At 35.2% G+C, this 18,796-nt stretch overlaps 1 protein-coding gene across 4 annotated transcripts in view; it reads right to left on the bottom strand.

Moving 5' to 3' along the window:
- The window catches only part of IRSp53 (Insulin receptor substrate 53 kDa), an 85,873-nt gene that overhangs the window by 8,889 nt on the left and 58,188 nt on the right, over window positions 1–18,796 (bottom strand). For all 4 annotated transcript variants that reach the window (XM_076476139.1, XM_076476141.1, XM_076476140.1 and 1 more), the window contains 2 exons: window positions 1,220–1,281; window positions 366–437 (listed from right to left, as the gene is read on the bottom strand). In XM_076476139.1, the coding sequence (XP_076332254.1) occupies window positions 366–437; window positions 1,220–1,281 (134 nt within the window). The remainder of the gene's footprint in view (window positions 1–365; window positions 438–1,219; window positions 1,282–18,796) is intronic.

Genomic DNA, 18,796 nt, shown 5'->3' with positions numbered 1-18,796 from the left:
TCTGATAAAGTTTTATTCAGCCAGGCGATAGTTTTGTGTCAGGGCAACTATTTTTAACAAACTTCTTTGTTTTTTAAGTACTTGAAGATTAACCAGTTAATTATTCTAATCAAGTCAATGGATTTTAAAGTGATTAACAGAAGATTCCTTAAATCTGTAAATATTTATAAGCATGCGTGACAAGATAACAAGATACTTAATACTGTTACTGTGTGATAACTGGTACTGTGACAAATTAGAACTTTAATAGTATAAATATTCTATATACATGAAATAGTTATGTATGATACTCAGTGTCACAGCTTAACCTTTCATTAAATTATATAGTGACAGTTTGTAATCAACAGGTTAAGTTAGGCACTTACTGCTACAACTTTACAATCCTTCTCAAGGTTTGTTTCAAGAGGAACTAGTAGATCCACGTAGAAAGCCTTCAACTAAAACACAACATTTAACATATACATCATTTTCATTACACACTAATACAATAGTTCAATATTATTTCTATCGTTTTAACAAAAACAATTAATGTATTTCAATAACATATTAACAGATTACTTGAACACTTACGTTACAACAGTAGATTGTAATTTTAAGTTATAATACATTTGGAAATTACTCAAACTCTTGATTTTTCTTTAAACTACTAGGACAGACAGACAACGTTCCCCCTTTACTTACAATTAACTCATCACGACAGACAGGCAACGTTCCCCCTTCACTTACAATTAAATCACCACGACAGACAGACAGACAACTTTCCCCCTTCACTTACAATTAAATCACCACGACAGACAGACAGACAACGTTTCCCTCTTCACTTACAATTAAGTCACCACGACACAGACAGACAGACAAACAACGTTCCCCCTTCACTTACAATTAAGTCACCACGACACAGACAGACAGACAAACAACGTTCCCCTTCACTTACAATTAAGTCACCACGACACAGACAGACAGACAACGTTCCCCCTTCACTTACAATTAAGTCACCACGACACAGACAGACAGACAACGTTCCCCCTTCACTTACAATTAAGTCACCACGACAGACAGACAGACAACATTTCCCCCTTCACTTACAATTAAGTCACCACGACAAACAACGTTTCCCCCTTCACTTACAATTAAGTCACCACGACAGACAGACAACGTTTCCCCCTTCACTTACAATTAAGTCACCACGACAGACATACAACGTTCCCCCTTCACTTACAATGTTGATCTGTTGAGCTTGCACTTCCTTTTGAACATCCACTAACTGCATCAATGCTGTCCCTGAAAAATGTTAGACCGAGTTTTACAAAATTCATTCTACGAGAAAAAGGACAGAAATGATTGCAACAAGTCTTATGAGAAACAACTTATCGATAAATAAAAATACTATTTAGGGCTGGCTACTTAATTTGATAAAAGGAACCAAACAAGATAGGAACGAAAGTGGACATATCACTTGATCAGCTAATGATCACAAAGCAGAATAAGCTATTTTTACTTTACACGGAGAATAAAATCACACTATTATTGACTTCTTAAATTTGTCTATAGAAAACTTTGAATAAAATTTCGGCTTCCATCATTATATCTTAGTTAACTTTAGAATATTACTTTGACTATTTAGCATTGAAGTGGCATTTTACTATTGAAAATTATAGTACAGTGTTCTTTAGTCAGTGAAGAAGCCAGTAATGCAAAGATTTTATTTTCCTTGTAGAGTCGAGACAACCTAGTCTGTTATGTCATAATTAACAGGTCAAATGATATGTCCACTTCCAGCCCTATCTTATTTGGTTCCTTTTTTTGTAAGTTTAGTTGCCAGCCCTACATAGTTTTCTTTATTTAGAGAAATTTGTTTCCTAATAATTGTTTATTTACTCTTTTTATATATTGGGTTGAGGAATAATTCGTGAGCGTTTTTTCAAGTTAAAAAAATATATTCATAAATGAAACGCTTTCGCAAAATATTTCATGTCATTTGGTAGATAATTTTTTGCTCTAATAGATGGTGTGTTTGATTTTCATATGTCTTTAATTTTTGCTTTCATTTTTAGCTCATTAAATGGAATGTCAAGTGGACAAAATCGAGCATTTTCGACACCATCTGCTTTTCGCATTTAATTTCTTGCAATTTCATTTAAAACAATGCATACTATATACCTAGGTATTACATGAAATAAAGTATCATAATAAATGTTTTGGGTGTAATGTGTTCATGCATTGAAGTATTGTATAGTCTTGCATGTAATGCTTGAATGAAATTATTTAAAAACGCTCACGAATTATTCCTCAACCTAATAATATGATATAAATGGTTACTAGGTTATAGTGTATTCTAAAGCTTTATAAGTTTTACATATAATAATAAAATTGATAGTCAAAGGTTATAAAGAGTGTTACTTTACTAGATGATAAAATTATAGTTACTGTTAAAATTGGGTATGCGCTAGGCCTGTTGAACGATGATCATGAACAAATACAAGAAATATCGGTTTTAGCTATTTGCCACTTTTCGGTTTGTGACGCTCTGGATAGCTGAAAAGCGACATATATACACCGGAGACAGTGTGTAACATTTGGTCATGTGTTAGGTAGCTCTTCATACCCAGCTACTGATGACTTGTAGAGAAAAAAATCTTGATGAATTTTGTATTACTTTAATACGGGCGTCCGTGTTATTCCTTTGTAGTGCTCGTACATTTTCCGATTTTGCTTGTCAAATAGCCATGTTTCTCTATGATGTAAAATCAAGTGTTACTTGTTGTTGTTGTTTTGAATTAAGCACAAAGCTACACAATGGGCTATCTGTGCTCTGCCCACCACGGGTATCGACACCCGGATTTTAGCGTTGTAAGTCTGCAGACATACCGCTGAGCCACTGGGGGGCATGTGTTACTTGTAATATCATCGTACGTGTTAAAATTAAACAGAACCTCTCTCAGTAGATCTGTTATTATAACTATTCATTTATTTATATTATTATTAAACTAATTATCTGGTATTGTTACAATATTCTCTCCATTATTCACTATTGAAACTATTTTCACTTTCCACACGATTAAAATTCACACTTCTCAAACAGTTCTTGTTCAAACTTTTGTAACTTTACACTTTAGGAAAACTAAAAGAAATAACTTAAAACCAAATACATAATTAATTTAACTGTATAACCTCTTGGTATTCCTCATGAACTGGTAATTATATGCGATGAAGGTTGGAAAACTTCACTGTAAATAGAGAATTCAACGTCTCATTCCACTGTCAATATAAAAAAAAATGTACGTAATTTAGAAGTTCTTTTTTCATTGTAAACAGCACATACAGAGTTAATCACATGATTTAATAGCACCATATTTATTTTACGTTTCAGCGTATCAGATCTTTTCGAGCTTGAGTGAGAACAGTTTCACGAAGCTATTGTTAACAACACGGGTACTACGAAAAGTGTTGATGTATTTTTATTATATAGTTCTAATATTGTTGTAAACCTGCAATTGTTCACAACCTACAAATCTCTTGAAAATACTATAGGGGCATTTTTGAAACTGGAATCCGCGTATCCGAATTTACACGAAAAATATATTTAAAAACAGATTAATAGAATAAAATAGTTATGTAACATTAGGGCAGTACGAATTAAAGTATCTAATAGTGGGATACAGTGTTTCATGTGTACGTAAATCTTCTATTTTAAAAAAAACAAGATTGATGGGTTTGGAGTGCACGAAAAAAAAAGTTAAGTGCTCCTTAGATTGCTAAAGTCTGAGAATAACTGTAACTAAAGTAGTTACATAATTTGTATAAAAAAAATGAAACCGAAGAAAATTGCGTCAAAATATTATAAAGCAGCCAATAGAATGTTAGAACCGTCACTGTTAAAAATATAGTAGTTTTTTTCTACAGATGGCGAGGTATGAAACCACTCAGAGCGCGTGTATCAAGTTGGTAAACAGAAGAACTCTTGTACTCGTAAGTGCTAAGCCAAGTTTCTGATAACGACTTTAAGACTACTTACAATTGTCGCGTTGCCTTGGAAACGATCATATACTGAAACCACTTTGTAAACCCAAAAACAAATTCATAGGTTTCTTTATCGAGAGTTAAAATATTTTTGTAACTAAACTTAATAAATATCGTCACATTCCACACATTAAAACGTAATTAAAATAACTGTGGTATTTTACTCTTAGAATGCACTGTTTGATTTCTAAAGTTAAATAATATTCAAAAGTTCCATGTTGCACGAGCAGGTACTTGAATGTCAGCTTCTTTCTGCTAGCGACAAGTGGCCAACAGGTGGTGTTGAAAGTACATAGTTTAAACCTTCCAGCGCTTGACGGAATAGTTATAGCTGCTCAGATTTACTGGTATAATCAAGAAATTTAAGTGGTTTAGAAACAGTTCACTCGTTTATAATCAGTTCCCTGTTTGAATGTTATTTCTACTAATTACATCAGAAACTCGTTACACAGGACTAATCTTTAGTCACCGTAGAACTAAATGTCATCTGTTAATCACTGAGTTAACAACATTTGGATAAAAATTCAACACTTTTTTAGGGCACTAGGAACTTGCAAGTACTAAAAGGTAGAAGTTAAGATTTTCCTGAACTGAAAATATATTTCGTATAGATACTTACTTCCTCACACAAAATAGCTTTTCGCGATTAATACTGTCCTCTATTGGCGCAAATTTTCAACACTCGCCAATAACCTTCAACCTACCCTTCTGCGTGAGAATTGTTATGAAGCATCTCTCCACCAATAGGATCGTGATACAATTCCATTGTAACCATTTCGATACTGATAAGGAGACATGCACCACACATCACCAGAAGTGGGGAGTATGGTTGGGAAATATTGGAGGAAATATCTATCGTAAAACACATTTACACTTTAGGAAAATGCTAACTTCCCATACAATATATTAACTCCTATCATAAAAGCAAGAATCCCAAGACGTATTGAACCAAAAAAGAAAATCACCTCAGTGAGAGCCCCCACCACATCTGATCCAGGCATATTTTATTATTTTATGACAGAAAAGTCGAAAAACCTGAAGGAATCCCATAATCCGTATTACCAATTAATGGAACCTCAGGGTGTCGAGTGGCTAGGTCGTGACAGACTGTAGTGGTAGTTTGACCTCATCCAACACCAGGCGGTATCTGAAACGGCACAATAGTTCTTCAGTAGGTACAGGATAACCAACCTCATCATATTGAGATTAGAATTCGTAGGGAAGACTAGTTTCTATACCAAAACTTTTCTATAGCTGCATGAATGTCCAACCCAACCAACACAGTATCCACCATTAATTGACATCCAACAAATGGTAGAAAGGAGAAAAGCTCCAGTTGGATAGCAACTCTGGTCTAAAACATGTTGTCATTTGGTATGGTTCTTCCAGCCCATGGTAGGAAGAGGATACCCAGCCTTACACAAGTGAGAATAAATGTCTTTTGTTCAGCTACAGCCAACACCAGTCCTGCCAGGAACCGACATCCAGCAGATATTAGGAAGAGGGACTGCAAACCTGGGGTGCATTTTCAGTCCAGAACATGATATTATTGGACATTTTCATCCAGTCCATGGTAGGAGGAGAGATAGTGGCTAGAACACATGTTAGGACTTCCATAGCTGGACTATATCCAACCAAGAACTTCATTTGGTAGATGGTAGGTAGGAGGAACAATTTAACTTTGAGGAACAAACTCTTGAGGACATGAACCATAACCTGGCAATAATATCTAGAATTGTACATGAAATCTGATGCAGGATGGCATTGTGCCATCGACACACGATTCTAATCATGACCAAGTTATCTCCCACCAGGAATGTACATTCAGAGGATGGTAGAAAGAAGCAATGCTGTGGTAGGAAGAGTAATTTTAAATATGTGAATATGACAATGCTATAACCAAAACCTGGTGGCATCTGGAATTGTACATCAGGTTTACGGTAGAAAGTATAATACACCATTAACATTCGCTGAATGCCACCACCCTGCTCTCAAATGAGTGGTATGATCCAATACTCAGGAGGACAAGCTGGCAAGTGACAAGGATTCCCATACTCCAATTGACGAAATAACGAGAAAAATGAGTTGGAGTGTCCAAAGAGCAACAGCACCGAAGAAAAAGCAACGGGTGACTGTGATAACCTATTTTAAAAAATCAGAGCTACCACGTCGACAGAGTCAATCAGCAAATATCTAGTATCATTGGAATTGTACATCAGATATATGGTAGGAAATCTCAGTGCCATAAAGTGTACAGTTTGGGATGAAAATATTCATGAAGTAAAAGTGAACTACTAATGGCTCTTTGGAACACCGTATGTCTATGGTGTTTTAATCCAATATTCAGACGTAACTGTTTCAGCATAAATAGCAATAGAGTGTTTTTCTTATAGCAAAGCCACATCGGGCTATCTGCTGAGCCCACCGAGGGGAATCGAACCCCTGATTTTAGCGTTGTAAATCCGGAGACATACCGCTGTACTAGCGGGGGGAAATAACAATAGAATGGATACACAAAACGAACAAGGCCAGCATGGCCGAGCATTTAGGTTCGCCAGATCCAATCCATGCTTCACCAAACATGATCGCCTTACAGCTGTAAGGCCGTTATGATGTTACAGTCAATCCCACTATTCGTTGGTGATGGCTAGCTGCCTTCCCTCTAGTCTTTCACTGCTAAATTATGAATGGCTAGCGCAGATAGCTTTCGTGTACCTTTGCACGAATCTAAAAAAAAAAAAAAACACCACATGGTGATGTCTGAAATTGTACATTAGGTTCGCGGCAGGAAGAGCTACAACATAACTGACATCGAGCATGGTCAAAGGAACTGTACGTGATTCTAATCACGACCAAGTCATTTCCAACCAACGCCAAGCCACTAGGAATGTGCATCTAGTGGATAGTAGAAAGAAGGAATATTATGATGGGAAAAACAATATGAAATATATTAATATGGCATAATACATTGCGGATTATAAAAACTATATACCTGGTTATATGCACCACTCGCCACAGAGTGTGATCTACAATATACTAACAAAAAGACTTGTGTAAAAAAAGAAATAACAAAGACATAGTAAAGAAAACTAACCCTGCAATATAAATGAAAACTTCGACGAATCTGCGAGCAAAAATAAGCAATTCCGTACAGTACTATGTTAACCGTGAAGTGGCTAATGAGCGCAAATATGGAAAGGGGGATGGTTACGATAGGGGCTGTGTGCTCCTATTAGTGGATAGTAGCTGCATGATCATAGCGAGAGTCTAGTGGCGATCATTGATAATTTGTATCGATAAAGGGAAGTAATAATCACGAATAGCTATTTACTGAGGAGAGGTTAGTTTTGGTATGGAAAATATAGTTAATATCAAATCCAACGCGAAGGTATTCATTGTAACTTCAAGGGCACAGAAGTGTTCATTGTCACGTCAGGGTTCACTAGAAAAGGTGACCACTACAACGTCATGGACAACAGATGTTCGATTCAAATTTATGGATATTGAAGGTCTTAGCCACAGTGTCAAGGACGCTAACAAAATATCCATTACGATTTAGTGTATACTGGATTATTGTTTGTTATAATTGCAGGTCACTGGAATATATTATAGAGAAGTCCATTAAGATTCAAGTACAAGAAATGTACACACTGATACTAACTACCAAATACAACTGAAAATAAAAACAAATAAATTCTGGCTGTAATATCCTTAAAATCTTCATCTGATCAGCACGTCAGTACAGAGAAGTCATCTATACTCTTATTTCAAGTATATTAATAAAAAGTTCGCTATGTTAAAGGTTTAAAATGTGACCATTATCCTACAGAGAAATTCAGTGGAATGTTAATGTGTATACATATCTACTGAACAGTGAAAGCTACTTGCATTCCAATGCCTACATTCTCACCAACTACATGTACTCAGCCTAAAGTTCCTCTGAAACATACTTATGGATGGTTTCTTCTATTACGTCTTTACTGTAGCATAGTTTATCATTGTTAGTTAACCCACGGAAAGAACACTTTAATTTAAGGCCAATGTTTAAATGTGTTTATGTAGTGTGTTTACCAGCACGAAATTTCCGTCTCCCCCGTGTTTATTTACGAGGAATTACAAAAAACAAAAACAAGTCAGAAGGATCTTATTAAACTGTGGAAACAAACTTTAATCGTTTGGTATCAAAACATAGATATAGCTCTCACATTTTGCCGTTAGGAAACAAATTTTGATTTTGTTCGTAATAAGACAGGAAAAAGCGAAAAACCAAAGAAAGACCAAAGACTGGGTAGTAAGGCAAAAGTAAAACATTTAAAAAATGTTTAAGGAAACAATATTAAAAGTGAAAAAGTAAAATGTGGAAGGGATGCAGTGTGTTACTTAAAGGAATAATGGGTAACCAATGGGAAGTGAAAAAGGAAGAATTTGGAAAAATAAATTTAAATTAACATACGAAAAGACTTGAGATGAATATAATTATAGCGTAATTCTTTATGAAACGAGTAGAAAAAGAGTACGGATAGAAATTAGAGAAATGAAAGCAAAAAAGGGGCGAAAATATTAATAAAAAACAATCAACAAGATGGGAGAAAGATATGCAACAAGGAAGAAAAAAGACGAACAGTGAAATGAACACCATAAACTAACCAATAGAAAACAAGAAGGATAAGATATTGTTGGAAACAAACTGTCGACATGAGAGATGATGGAAAATAAAACAAGGAGTTCAGAAAATAAAATAAAAATAGTCTAATTATAAAGAATGGAAAGACACGAAGAAACAGTGATGGGCAGGAATGAAGTGCTGTGAATCATCAGGAATAAAATCGAGGAGAAACATTGAAAGAGGTTAAAGTTGAAATGACACGAAAATCAGAAAATCTAAGGTAAAAATGAGTTAAAAGAAAGTGATCTAGCGGGTTTTTTGTTGTGAAATAAACGAAAAACCCAACTAAGAGGGGCGTTAGAAACAAATCCTGGGTGAAACAACAACTAACTCCCCAGACAGTTCTCTAAGGTTTCATGAATATGAGATGTCAGAAGGGTGGTTAGGTCAGCTCCTGTAATGGAAATAGGATGTTAGAAGCTAGGTTTACAAATAACGTTCTTCCCACACAGACTGGTATTGATTTTTGTGTATATATTGTCAATAGTTAGAATTCCGTGTCTGTCTTCCTTACGTATATTTATCACTTTATTTTCTCCCGTCAGAAAAAGACGGTTACACAATCAAAATGGAAAGTATAAACAAACAATATTTGTGATAGATATTCACGTAAGTCTGCTCTTAATTGTTCAATTGGTAGACTAGACGGAAGGTGGTTAGTCAACAGCACCGAACACCAATTCTTTGACTACACTAATCAAAACTGGGATTTGACTTACTCTTATAGCATTGCACATCCCCAAATAGTGGAAAGTAATTTATATATTTATCTTTTAAAAAACGGATTTGATCTTTGATCCCTAGGACTCACAGTTCTTTACGATAACTATAAAATAATAATAATTGACCACTAAATATTTCAGTCCTTGAGAGTATTGTTTTCTCATGTAATAGAAACATTTGTATCTTGTATTTATGTCAATTTGTATATTTATATTACTTTAAGGATATGTACAGTCTTCCCTACTTTTAAACTACTGGCCAGAAGGAAGACGACCAGTCGGTGGCACCATACTACCAACAATACACACTTTGACGTTTATAGTACACTCACAGATTGAAGTATGGGTGATATTTGTGGGCTTGCACAGATTCGAACTAGGATCCTACTTCCATGATTTAAATCACTCACATTGTTATTGAAACTAATATAAAATGGCTATTGTTTCAGGAAACTTTATTCAGAGCCAAGCTTTTAGAGTAACAGTCAGTACTTTGTCAGGTGTCAGAAGGATAGCTTTTGGAGTGATGAACAGGCTTTCTTCGGAAATTGCTTTGGGTGTCAAATAGCCAAAGGTTCGTGTTTGTAGAATGGACAAGTAGTGATATAACACGAGAAAGATGCAACATGGTTGTCATATAAACACATCGTCACGTTAGAAGAGGCAAGTAGTGATATAATACGAAAAAGATATACTCTGTCATAAACAAAGGTTTGTGAAGTTAATGGGCTAGCAGTGATAATAATACATTATCTAAACACACATTATTAATTATAACAGTTTGTTTTTATGGCATGATCACTGTTAAAAATGTAGTTTTTCAGGTTTATAAAATAACCAATTAACGAAATTGCTCCATAGAAACTACTTAGAGTTTCAAATTAATGCTTTATTAATTTCAATTGAAACAATAAAAAAGAAAGAAAAGGCAGCCAAGTTGCAGTTAACATTATTCAAGGTTAAGGTTTAAAGCTCAATGATATTTCTGTAGTTTATGAGAGTGTTCCAGGAGTTGAACGTTCCACGATAAGCGACTCCATGTTACCGTAGCTATCAGCTACAAGTAATTAATAGACCCCTAAAGACAGTCCCTCATTATTAAACAAGTTATGTTAAGCAGTTAACGAAGTCGTTTTACTTGAATGGTGTAGTAGTTATCACTGAAAGTATTGCGTTTATTATGTATGCGATAACAAACAAACTCGTGGATAAGGTAAAAATAAGCTTTTTGTTCGTTTGTAACTTGTTTCCCAAGAAGATCTACAGTTTAGGTAATACCAACTGACGTATTCATTCAACACGTGGGAAGGACATAGCCCCCACTTTCTAGGTGACATGGGGGTAGTATTTAGCGTTATAGAAGGGCAGTTTAAAATCTAACTGAATTTATCTTACTGATGAAATCATAGTGCCCTAATTCAGTTGTCCTTCTGGCAATTTCAATGATTAATCTCAGACCCACATAAAATACAACATTAAATCTCCCTGTTCTTGAAAACAATACACTAAAAATCACGACTTCCGCTTCCAGAACCTGCACATTTTATAAAACCATCCACGTCTTCCCAGTCTCCAGTGACTTTGAACTCGCGGCCAATGAACTAAGCATTTCAAGTAAATTTAATTTTTTCCATATCAAAAGTAATTTTAGAACATCTGTTTTTCTTATCCAAAGTAGCATCAGGACTTAGGTTTGTCCTAAGTAATGCCGACCCCTTTTGAAAATGAAATAGATCATACGTTTATTTTCCTTTGATTAAACATAAAATCTTAAAATCACCGAAGCGTCCTTCTAAAATTACCTATCCCTGTGATCTCTTCTCCAAATTTTATTAAAACATTCCTCATGGACGCCACCCTGCAGCGAGTTCTCCACATTCATTTGCTTCATTCAAAACGTGCAGAGATGAAATCAGTAAATTGAATTAAAACCTGAAGGTTGAGTCGAAGAAAATCTCTCACGAAGATCAATTAACTTTAAATAGTTTGCGGCAAAGACGACATTATTTTGTTTGTTTTTGTTTTTTGAATTTCGCGCAAAGCTACACGAGGGCTATCTGCGCTAGCCGTCCCTAATTTAGCAGTGCAAGACTAGAGGGAAAGCAACTAATCAACACCCACCGCCAACTCTTGGGCTACTCTTTTACCAACGAATAGTGAGATTGACCGTAATATTATAACGCCCCCACAGCTAAAAGAACGATCATGTTTGGTGCAACTGGGATTCGAACCCGCGACCCTCAGATTACGAGTCGAATGCCTTAACCCATCTGGCAATGCCGGGCCCAACGACATTGTTATAAAAGCAACCGACAAATATAAATCCGTAAGGGCTTATACATATCTGAAGTATTAAAACTAAGTTTTCTACACCCCACTTCTAATGTCAACTTGAACAACTTGTAGTAATATCCATAATTTCCAAGAACTTACGAGTGAAAGCAAAGAAAATTATTTAAATAATATGACAACCACATTCAGTAATATCTGCAGGATGTTTTTAAAAATTTAATGGTGGAGAAGGCAGCAAATAGTTCAGTAGTAGATGGGAGTTCAATTGTTATTAATTACAAACAAGTTTTATCGCACCTTGGAAGTGCTTATTTATTCCTGGTAGATTTAACAAAACAATAAAAACGAAGTTACCTGAGGTGTTTTTTTTTTTTTTTTTTTAACAGTTTCACAGAGACCTGATGTTTTTCAAATTTTTACATCTCATCTGATTGGAGATAATTTTTTCGGTCCTAGTTACATAGTATGACTACCGCAACCTCTCCATAAGAGATAACACTTTCATATCAGTGGGGCCACAATGTAGAAAAAAATTGAAAATTTAAAAGTCTAGATCCTGATATTTCAGATGGCGGAAGAGCTGTTTGAGGACACTGCTTTATGATCTAACAAAGAGGGCTAACTCGAAAAGCCATTTGTTATTAAATAAAAATACGTACAACGTTTCGATTCTGTGTTCTCTTCATTAATATCTGCGGTTCACTAGATCTTATATTAATATCCGTTAATCATGTCATGCATTTATATAAACATTTGTAAAACATTAGCTTGCTATCTTATAATTAAAATGATAGACCTTTTGAAAATATTTTTTCTTTGTCACACCATTCTAATTTTAGATTTCATTATTTCTTATTCACCGTTTAAAAATTACTTCTTTAATTAAACTCATAGTTATATAGACGAATTTAATTTCAGGAGCTCTATCGAGTCTTATTATCTTATCCTTAAGTTTTTGCTCAACTGTGAAGAACGTAATGAAGAAACGTTCAGAAAACGAAAGTTTGTCTGCACGTAATTACGGTAACGACAGTAACGCCACTCACGGCATTCGAAGAACTACTAAAGCACTTTTGGTTAATTTAACTTTCATCGTCCTCTACTCAGCTCGAAAAGCAAGCATCAAACACTGCATATTATATACGTGCATGTGTTTTTGTCCCGACCAAACATTTTGATGTGTTAATTAGAGCAGCTCAAGGATCGATTTAACTTTCAGGAAACAAAATTATATTTAATGTTTTTAAAAGCACGTTTTTCAAGACACTCTGTGAACGACCCGCCGTTTTCATTCACATATTTATCGTTTTTGTTCAGAGAACTTGTATTTTCAACCGGAATTTTGGGTATGAATGGCAACATTTACATTGTTCATTTCACAATATAAGAACGTGAAAGAAAAACATAACATAATAAAGCTAGTAACAAGTTCACGTGGTTCGTCCTATTCATCAACACATCAGATGTTACTTCTAATCACACTTGATACCTATGTTACCGGAGAATAATTTTATTCAAAATTTACAACAGATAATTATGTATTTCACTTATGTAAGAAATGAATGATATGATTATCTGTTGCCTGTGCTCTGTCCGCTGGACTCGAACCTGTATTTTAATGTTGTAAGAATATTTACCATTGACAATCCCAGTAGTTCAGCGACAAGTCAGTGGTTTGATAGCACTAAAGACTAGGTTTTGATACCTGTGTTTCGCTTAATAACAAACGCACAATTTACTGGCTTTACATAACATGTTAAAGTGATATTATGTGTGTAATTTTAAGTGAAAGACGTATGAATGGAAAACTGCGCACTGCTTGACGTCTTCTCCAAAGTCATTTCACTGTCCTGAAACATAAATAACGTCACAAATAAATAGAAATGAAGTCTATAGAAGGATGATTACAAGAGAAACTAGGTATCACAGCTTCAGGACAATAACGAGTCCTTCCTCCTTGTACTCCACGACTGTACGAAGTTTAATGACGACATCCAGTTTCATGGGTTACACCAAGAAGGCGGGAACCTTCTAGACAAGTCTGTACTTGACAGGTTCATTAGCGGTGAGAGAAAGGCTGATTGGGTACTGAATTGTTGTATGTTTAAACATTACGGGTAGAACTGCGGGCCGAACTGAAATTAATCAATAGAAAATCAAGAAAAACTGTGTTGCTTTTTACTAAGCCTAGTCCGCGCCTTCAGGGATTATCTAAGAAACGAATAGATAATGTTGAAAGTGTACCGCAATCAACAAAAAAATTCTGTGCATAGTGAAATGTCAAATAGAAGTGTAATTAAGGCCAAGCTGGGAGGGTAAATTTATATCAGTAACAGTCGTTTTCGCGCCATTACATTAAATGTAACTATACAGGTCCAATTAGGATTACATTATGGTTTCAGATTATAGGGCAGAAATATAGACCAACACAGGTCTCCCTTGAAGTATTAATATTAAGATTAGCGTTATAATGTGAGAAAAAGCAACAGGCAGAGGGCGTGAAAAGCGCAGGGGCTCATTGACAAATTAAAGAGAAGAATAAACAGGCATTACAAGGTTGTACTTTTTTTCGGAAGGGAGTGTAAGAGTAGACTATATACGTATTCAGTTCTTATGAAAACTTATGATTTAAAACTTAACAGTGAATTTTTGTACTTTCTTTACTTAATATTAGTTAATTTGTTTTTACTGTAAAGTCGTACAAAATCCTCTGTACCGTTCATTTTAAAGCTAAATCCTTTCTTATTTTTTAATAACTCGCAGCAATAAAAGTGTAGAATCAGGTGTATATTTTTGTAGTTGACAATTTTTATGACAGAGAAAAAAGGGCACTTTCAGGGCATAAGGGCAGGAAGATTGTTACTATGGACATAGACCAGTCTTCTTGTGCCTATCATGGAAAGTCTGGGTTGAAAAAAGAACAACAGATGGGTTGGAAGACCAGAAGAAAGTTTGAGATAGATCTTAGGTTGCCAAATTGAAAAACTATCCCCAAAATGCGCAATGACGTGTTTGATATTACGCAAGTTTTATGACAATACTCACAGCTGGCGAAACAATATTAAATAATAATTTGAACAAATGGACGCGATTTATTATAGCGTAGAACAACAAAGTCATGACTTGTTTATGTGTATTATAGAGGAGGGAACATAAAGTGAAACATGAGGGGTGGTTGGTTTTAACAAAAATCCGAGGGATAACAGAATGTGAAATAAGGGGAATAGAAATTACAGGTTTTAATAAAATAAAGGAGATTGTATAATGTTACGTACTGGGAACAGTCATTTTTATAATTGACATGGAATATTACACAAACGCCAATAAATAAAGTTTAATGTTATGCTTTCGCTCTATGCGTGATACATGCATACTGTTATTTTGTGTGTGATACATTCATGCTATTACAAACTGCTGATTATACCGTTTAACTATATTTACAATTGTTCTTGTGTAGTTCATTTTACATCGAGCCATGTTTTATTTCTGGAAACTACAGCGCGAATAATTTGGTCGTGATGACGCTAAGTTTTAACTACATCTTCAGGATATTTCCGGAACTCTAGTGAGCAGAGCTTCCGCTCCATTTCTTCTTCCTCTACTGCCAAAAACAAGAAATGTGTAAATATGAGGGCGGGGAGTGGGGATTAAGCTTGAAATGACGTCATTCTGCACGAACTTAATGGTCATCGTGTATTCTGACCTCAGAGGTTGTTTACGAAAATTGACTACAGTGATGCCAAGTGATGTGACTGGCTCCTGAATTAAACAAACTGTACCCCTCATACCTGTCAGTGAATCTGGCTTTCGTTTTTAAACATAGGTCGGTCAAAGAAACACCGCAATTTCTGTATATGTCACACAAGTTATATAAATCTGTCGTAAAGCACAGCGATCCTGTGAACACTTCGTGTCCAGATGGAAAGAACGATTGAAAAAAAAAACACTTTCTTTCTTTCGTATTATTACACATAAATAATTCAGATAATACATTGTTATGTCCATGCACAAACTCTACATGAAAAATTATAGGTGTTACACTGATGTGTTTCTACAGAAGCTATGCAAGGTAGCTATACTGTTGTTTGTCGTTACTGTTATACTATAGTGGCACGTTTGTGAATTCATGGCTGCTTCATTGTCATATTTCTTATGACTTGCAACTGTAAATGATATGGAACACAATGTTACAGTGTGTAAATTAACCTATTTCTAATGTTGTCGTATGAGATGCCTAAGTAACGATTAGGTTTATGTTATCTGTGCAACTGCTGTCACTCTCGTTGTCATAGTTACGCTGCTATCTTAGGGTAATTGCAACAGTAAACTAGAGTTAGGATGTAACAGCATGCACGAGACGACTGCTGATTGGATCACGTTTGGGGAGTACCCTGCTGGTAATAGATGGCTTGGCGAGCCGGGGTACAAGAGACAGTTTGTCTGTTTGGGACTTTACGGGCGAGTGCCAATACACAAAACCCTTATACTGAAGACTCATTCTTCCGGTGATTTATGGGGGTTGTCTGGGGGAGAGACGAATCAGCAGATAAATAACTTTCAACTTCGTTGGATTATCACATGAACTCGTGGCTGAAACGTTAAATCGTTTTTATAAGTGAGTTTTATAGATTATTGAGACAAATGTTTAGAAAACTACGCATTTTAGTGTTTCTTTGTATATCACATAGGAACAAAAAAAAACTCGCTGGCTCTTAACAACAAAGAGTATTTTTTAACTTAAATAATTATTATATTCACAAAAGTGTTTGTTTTTAGAATATTTATACAAAGCTAGACAAAGGGTCCTGTGCGTTGAGCCATCCCAAAATTATTTGTATTGACAGATAGAGCTGTGTGTGTGTGCGTGCGCGCGCGCTTTTTTGTAACAAAGCTACATCGGGCTACCTGCTGAGTCCACAGAGGGGAATCGAAACCATGATTTTAGCGTTGTAAATCCGTAGACTTACCGCTGTACCAGCAGGGGATGATAGAGAAGGTAAACAAACAACAGGACCCGATATACTATTGTTTGAATGAAATGATGTTTCACTATTACTTTTTCACTGATCACCAATGATCTCAAAGTGAGGAGCGTGTTTCTGCGGAGACGGGAAAAGAACCACAAATCCTTGCATTCAGAGTCTGAGACGCTAAACTGAATCACACCCAACACTAAATAGAATAAACGAAGTAAGTGTTGCTTCCACATCGTCCATTCTTCAGTCTGATCTAAAAAATATTGTAATCCGAGTTCGAACAGTAAGAAATAATATACAACGTGATCACAGAACCTATGGTAGTAGTTCATAGTGAGGAAAGACAGTTTACAGATGATTCACGTGTCGAAAAACTACGGTATTGAATTCCTAGGCGAAAAAACGGTCATTCAAAGCTTTGGTTACGATATATTATGCGCATTTTTGTTGTTGTTCAACTTACCGTATGATGGTTGGTAAAACAAAATACGAGGCCTAATTAACTAATGAATGAATACTTGGTGTAAGATTATCATAAGTATTCAAGTTTCGCCACCAGTTGTGATTCCATACATTTAAATCGCATACTCGATATTTTTTAGAATCACAACCCTATTATTCGGAACAAACCTATACTTCACAGAACCAACCAGATTCTTTAAAATAAATGATGGTAGTTCTTTCTAAAACAGTGTTAATAACTTTCTTTATAGTAACACCATGGAATGTAAATTAACAGTTTCTTGTCATCATCCCACGCAATCGGTAAAGCTGTATCATGCATTATTATTTACATTAATTTCTGGAGCTAATACCATGTGATGCTAAGCCCTCTTTAATTCGGTAAATTTAAGAAAAACAAGAAATTTTTGCTGAGATTTAGCAATGAATAGTAAACCGTTCACCCATACATTTCTTTTGAAAACTTGAGTTGGAAACTAGTAATCTAGTTTACTTGGCCTAACCAATATTTATGTATCTGCACTTCCTTTCAATCTATAGTTTTTTACTCTAAATCAGCCATACTTAATGGAAATGACAGAAAATTAAAAACGATTCAATTTTACTCTGAGGTGAAACTGTAGTAAAAATGTTAGAACAATCGATAAATCACGCGACTTTCTGCGTAAGCGAATGCAAATATTTGTCTTATTTTAGCGATTTTTGTGAGTTAACTGTACATATGGCTTTTATTTACACAACGAAGGAGACTCCTAATTGTAGGTTGAAAATATCTCAGTGTACAAAATGTGAAAGAAATCCAAAACTTAACTATGGTTTTCTATTTACACTAAGTTTTTTAACACTTGGTTCTAATAAGAAACATAAAAATAGGAATAAAATCAAATGGAAGATGTTATATCTCAAGTTAGGGTTAAGCAGGGAACATCCACAGGGAATGTGTGAAAGTTACCACAGGCCCAGTTTCACAGAAGGTGGGAAATCGGTAATCTGTCACTCCTCTTAGTAATGCTGTCGTGCAGGTTGTTTTAGTTGCACAACATATTACAATATTTGATTCAAGCTGGTACCGCTGTTGACAGAAAGTTACTTTAAAGTGTCCTTTGCATCAAACAAGTAACGCTGTTGACAGATGGTTACTGTTAACTGTCCTTACATTAAACAAGTTTCACACATTACAATGTTTCCTATTAGCTCTAAAATTGAGTTTTAGGCCACACTGAACCTCCAACGTAATAAAGTTTTGTAACTGAACTAATAATGACCAGTTGGTTGTTTATAGAAGTAAAGTAAGAGGTAATGTGAATTATTTAATAATCTTGTCTTCTGGACATTAAGTTATTGTATTTGTTCTAAATCCGTTATTATTTCTATTACGATAGCGTTTAGACAAGAATATTAATCTGATCGAAATCGACAATAGTAGTACTAGTTGCTAAAATGTAGGAAGCCGACAGGGTTTTTCATAGTTAACACTTAAATCGGGAAGTAATGCAATGGAAATGTATGTACAGTTAAGGCAATTCCTTTTAAACTTCCCGTGAATGCTTACGTAACAGCAGACAATATGATCTCTGAATATTACCAGCCTGCAAGATTCCAGTGATTAAATGAATGTTATGATGGACCGAAGGTTATCTGGTAGAGTTGGTGGGGAT

This window comes from Tachypleus tridentatus, chromosome 13 (assembly GCF_004210375.1).
Source record: "Tachypleus tridentatus isolate NWPU-2018 chromosome 13, ASM421037v1, whole genome shotgun sequence".
Lineage (NCBI taxonomy): Eukaryota > Metazoa > Arthropoda > Merostomata > Xiphosura > Limulidae > Tachypleus > Tachypleus tridentatus.
The sequence above is the reverse complement of the archived record's forward strand: the minus strand, read 5'-3'. Positions and strand labels throughout refer to the sequence as shown.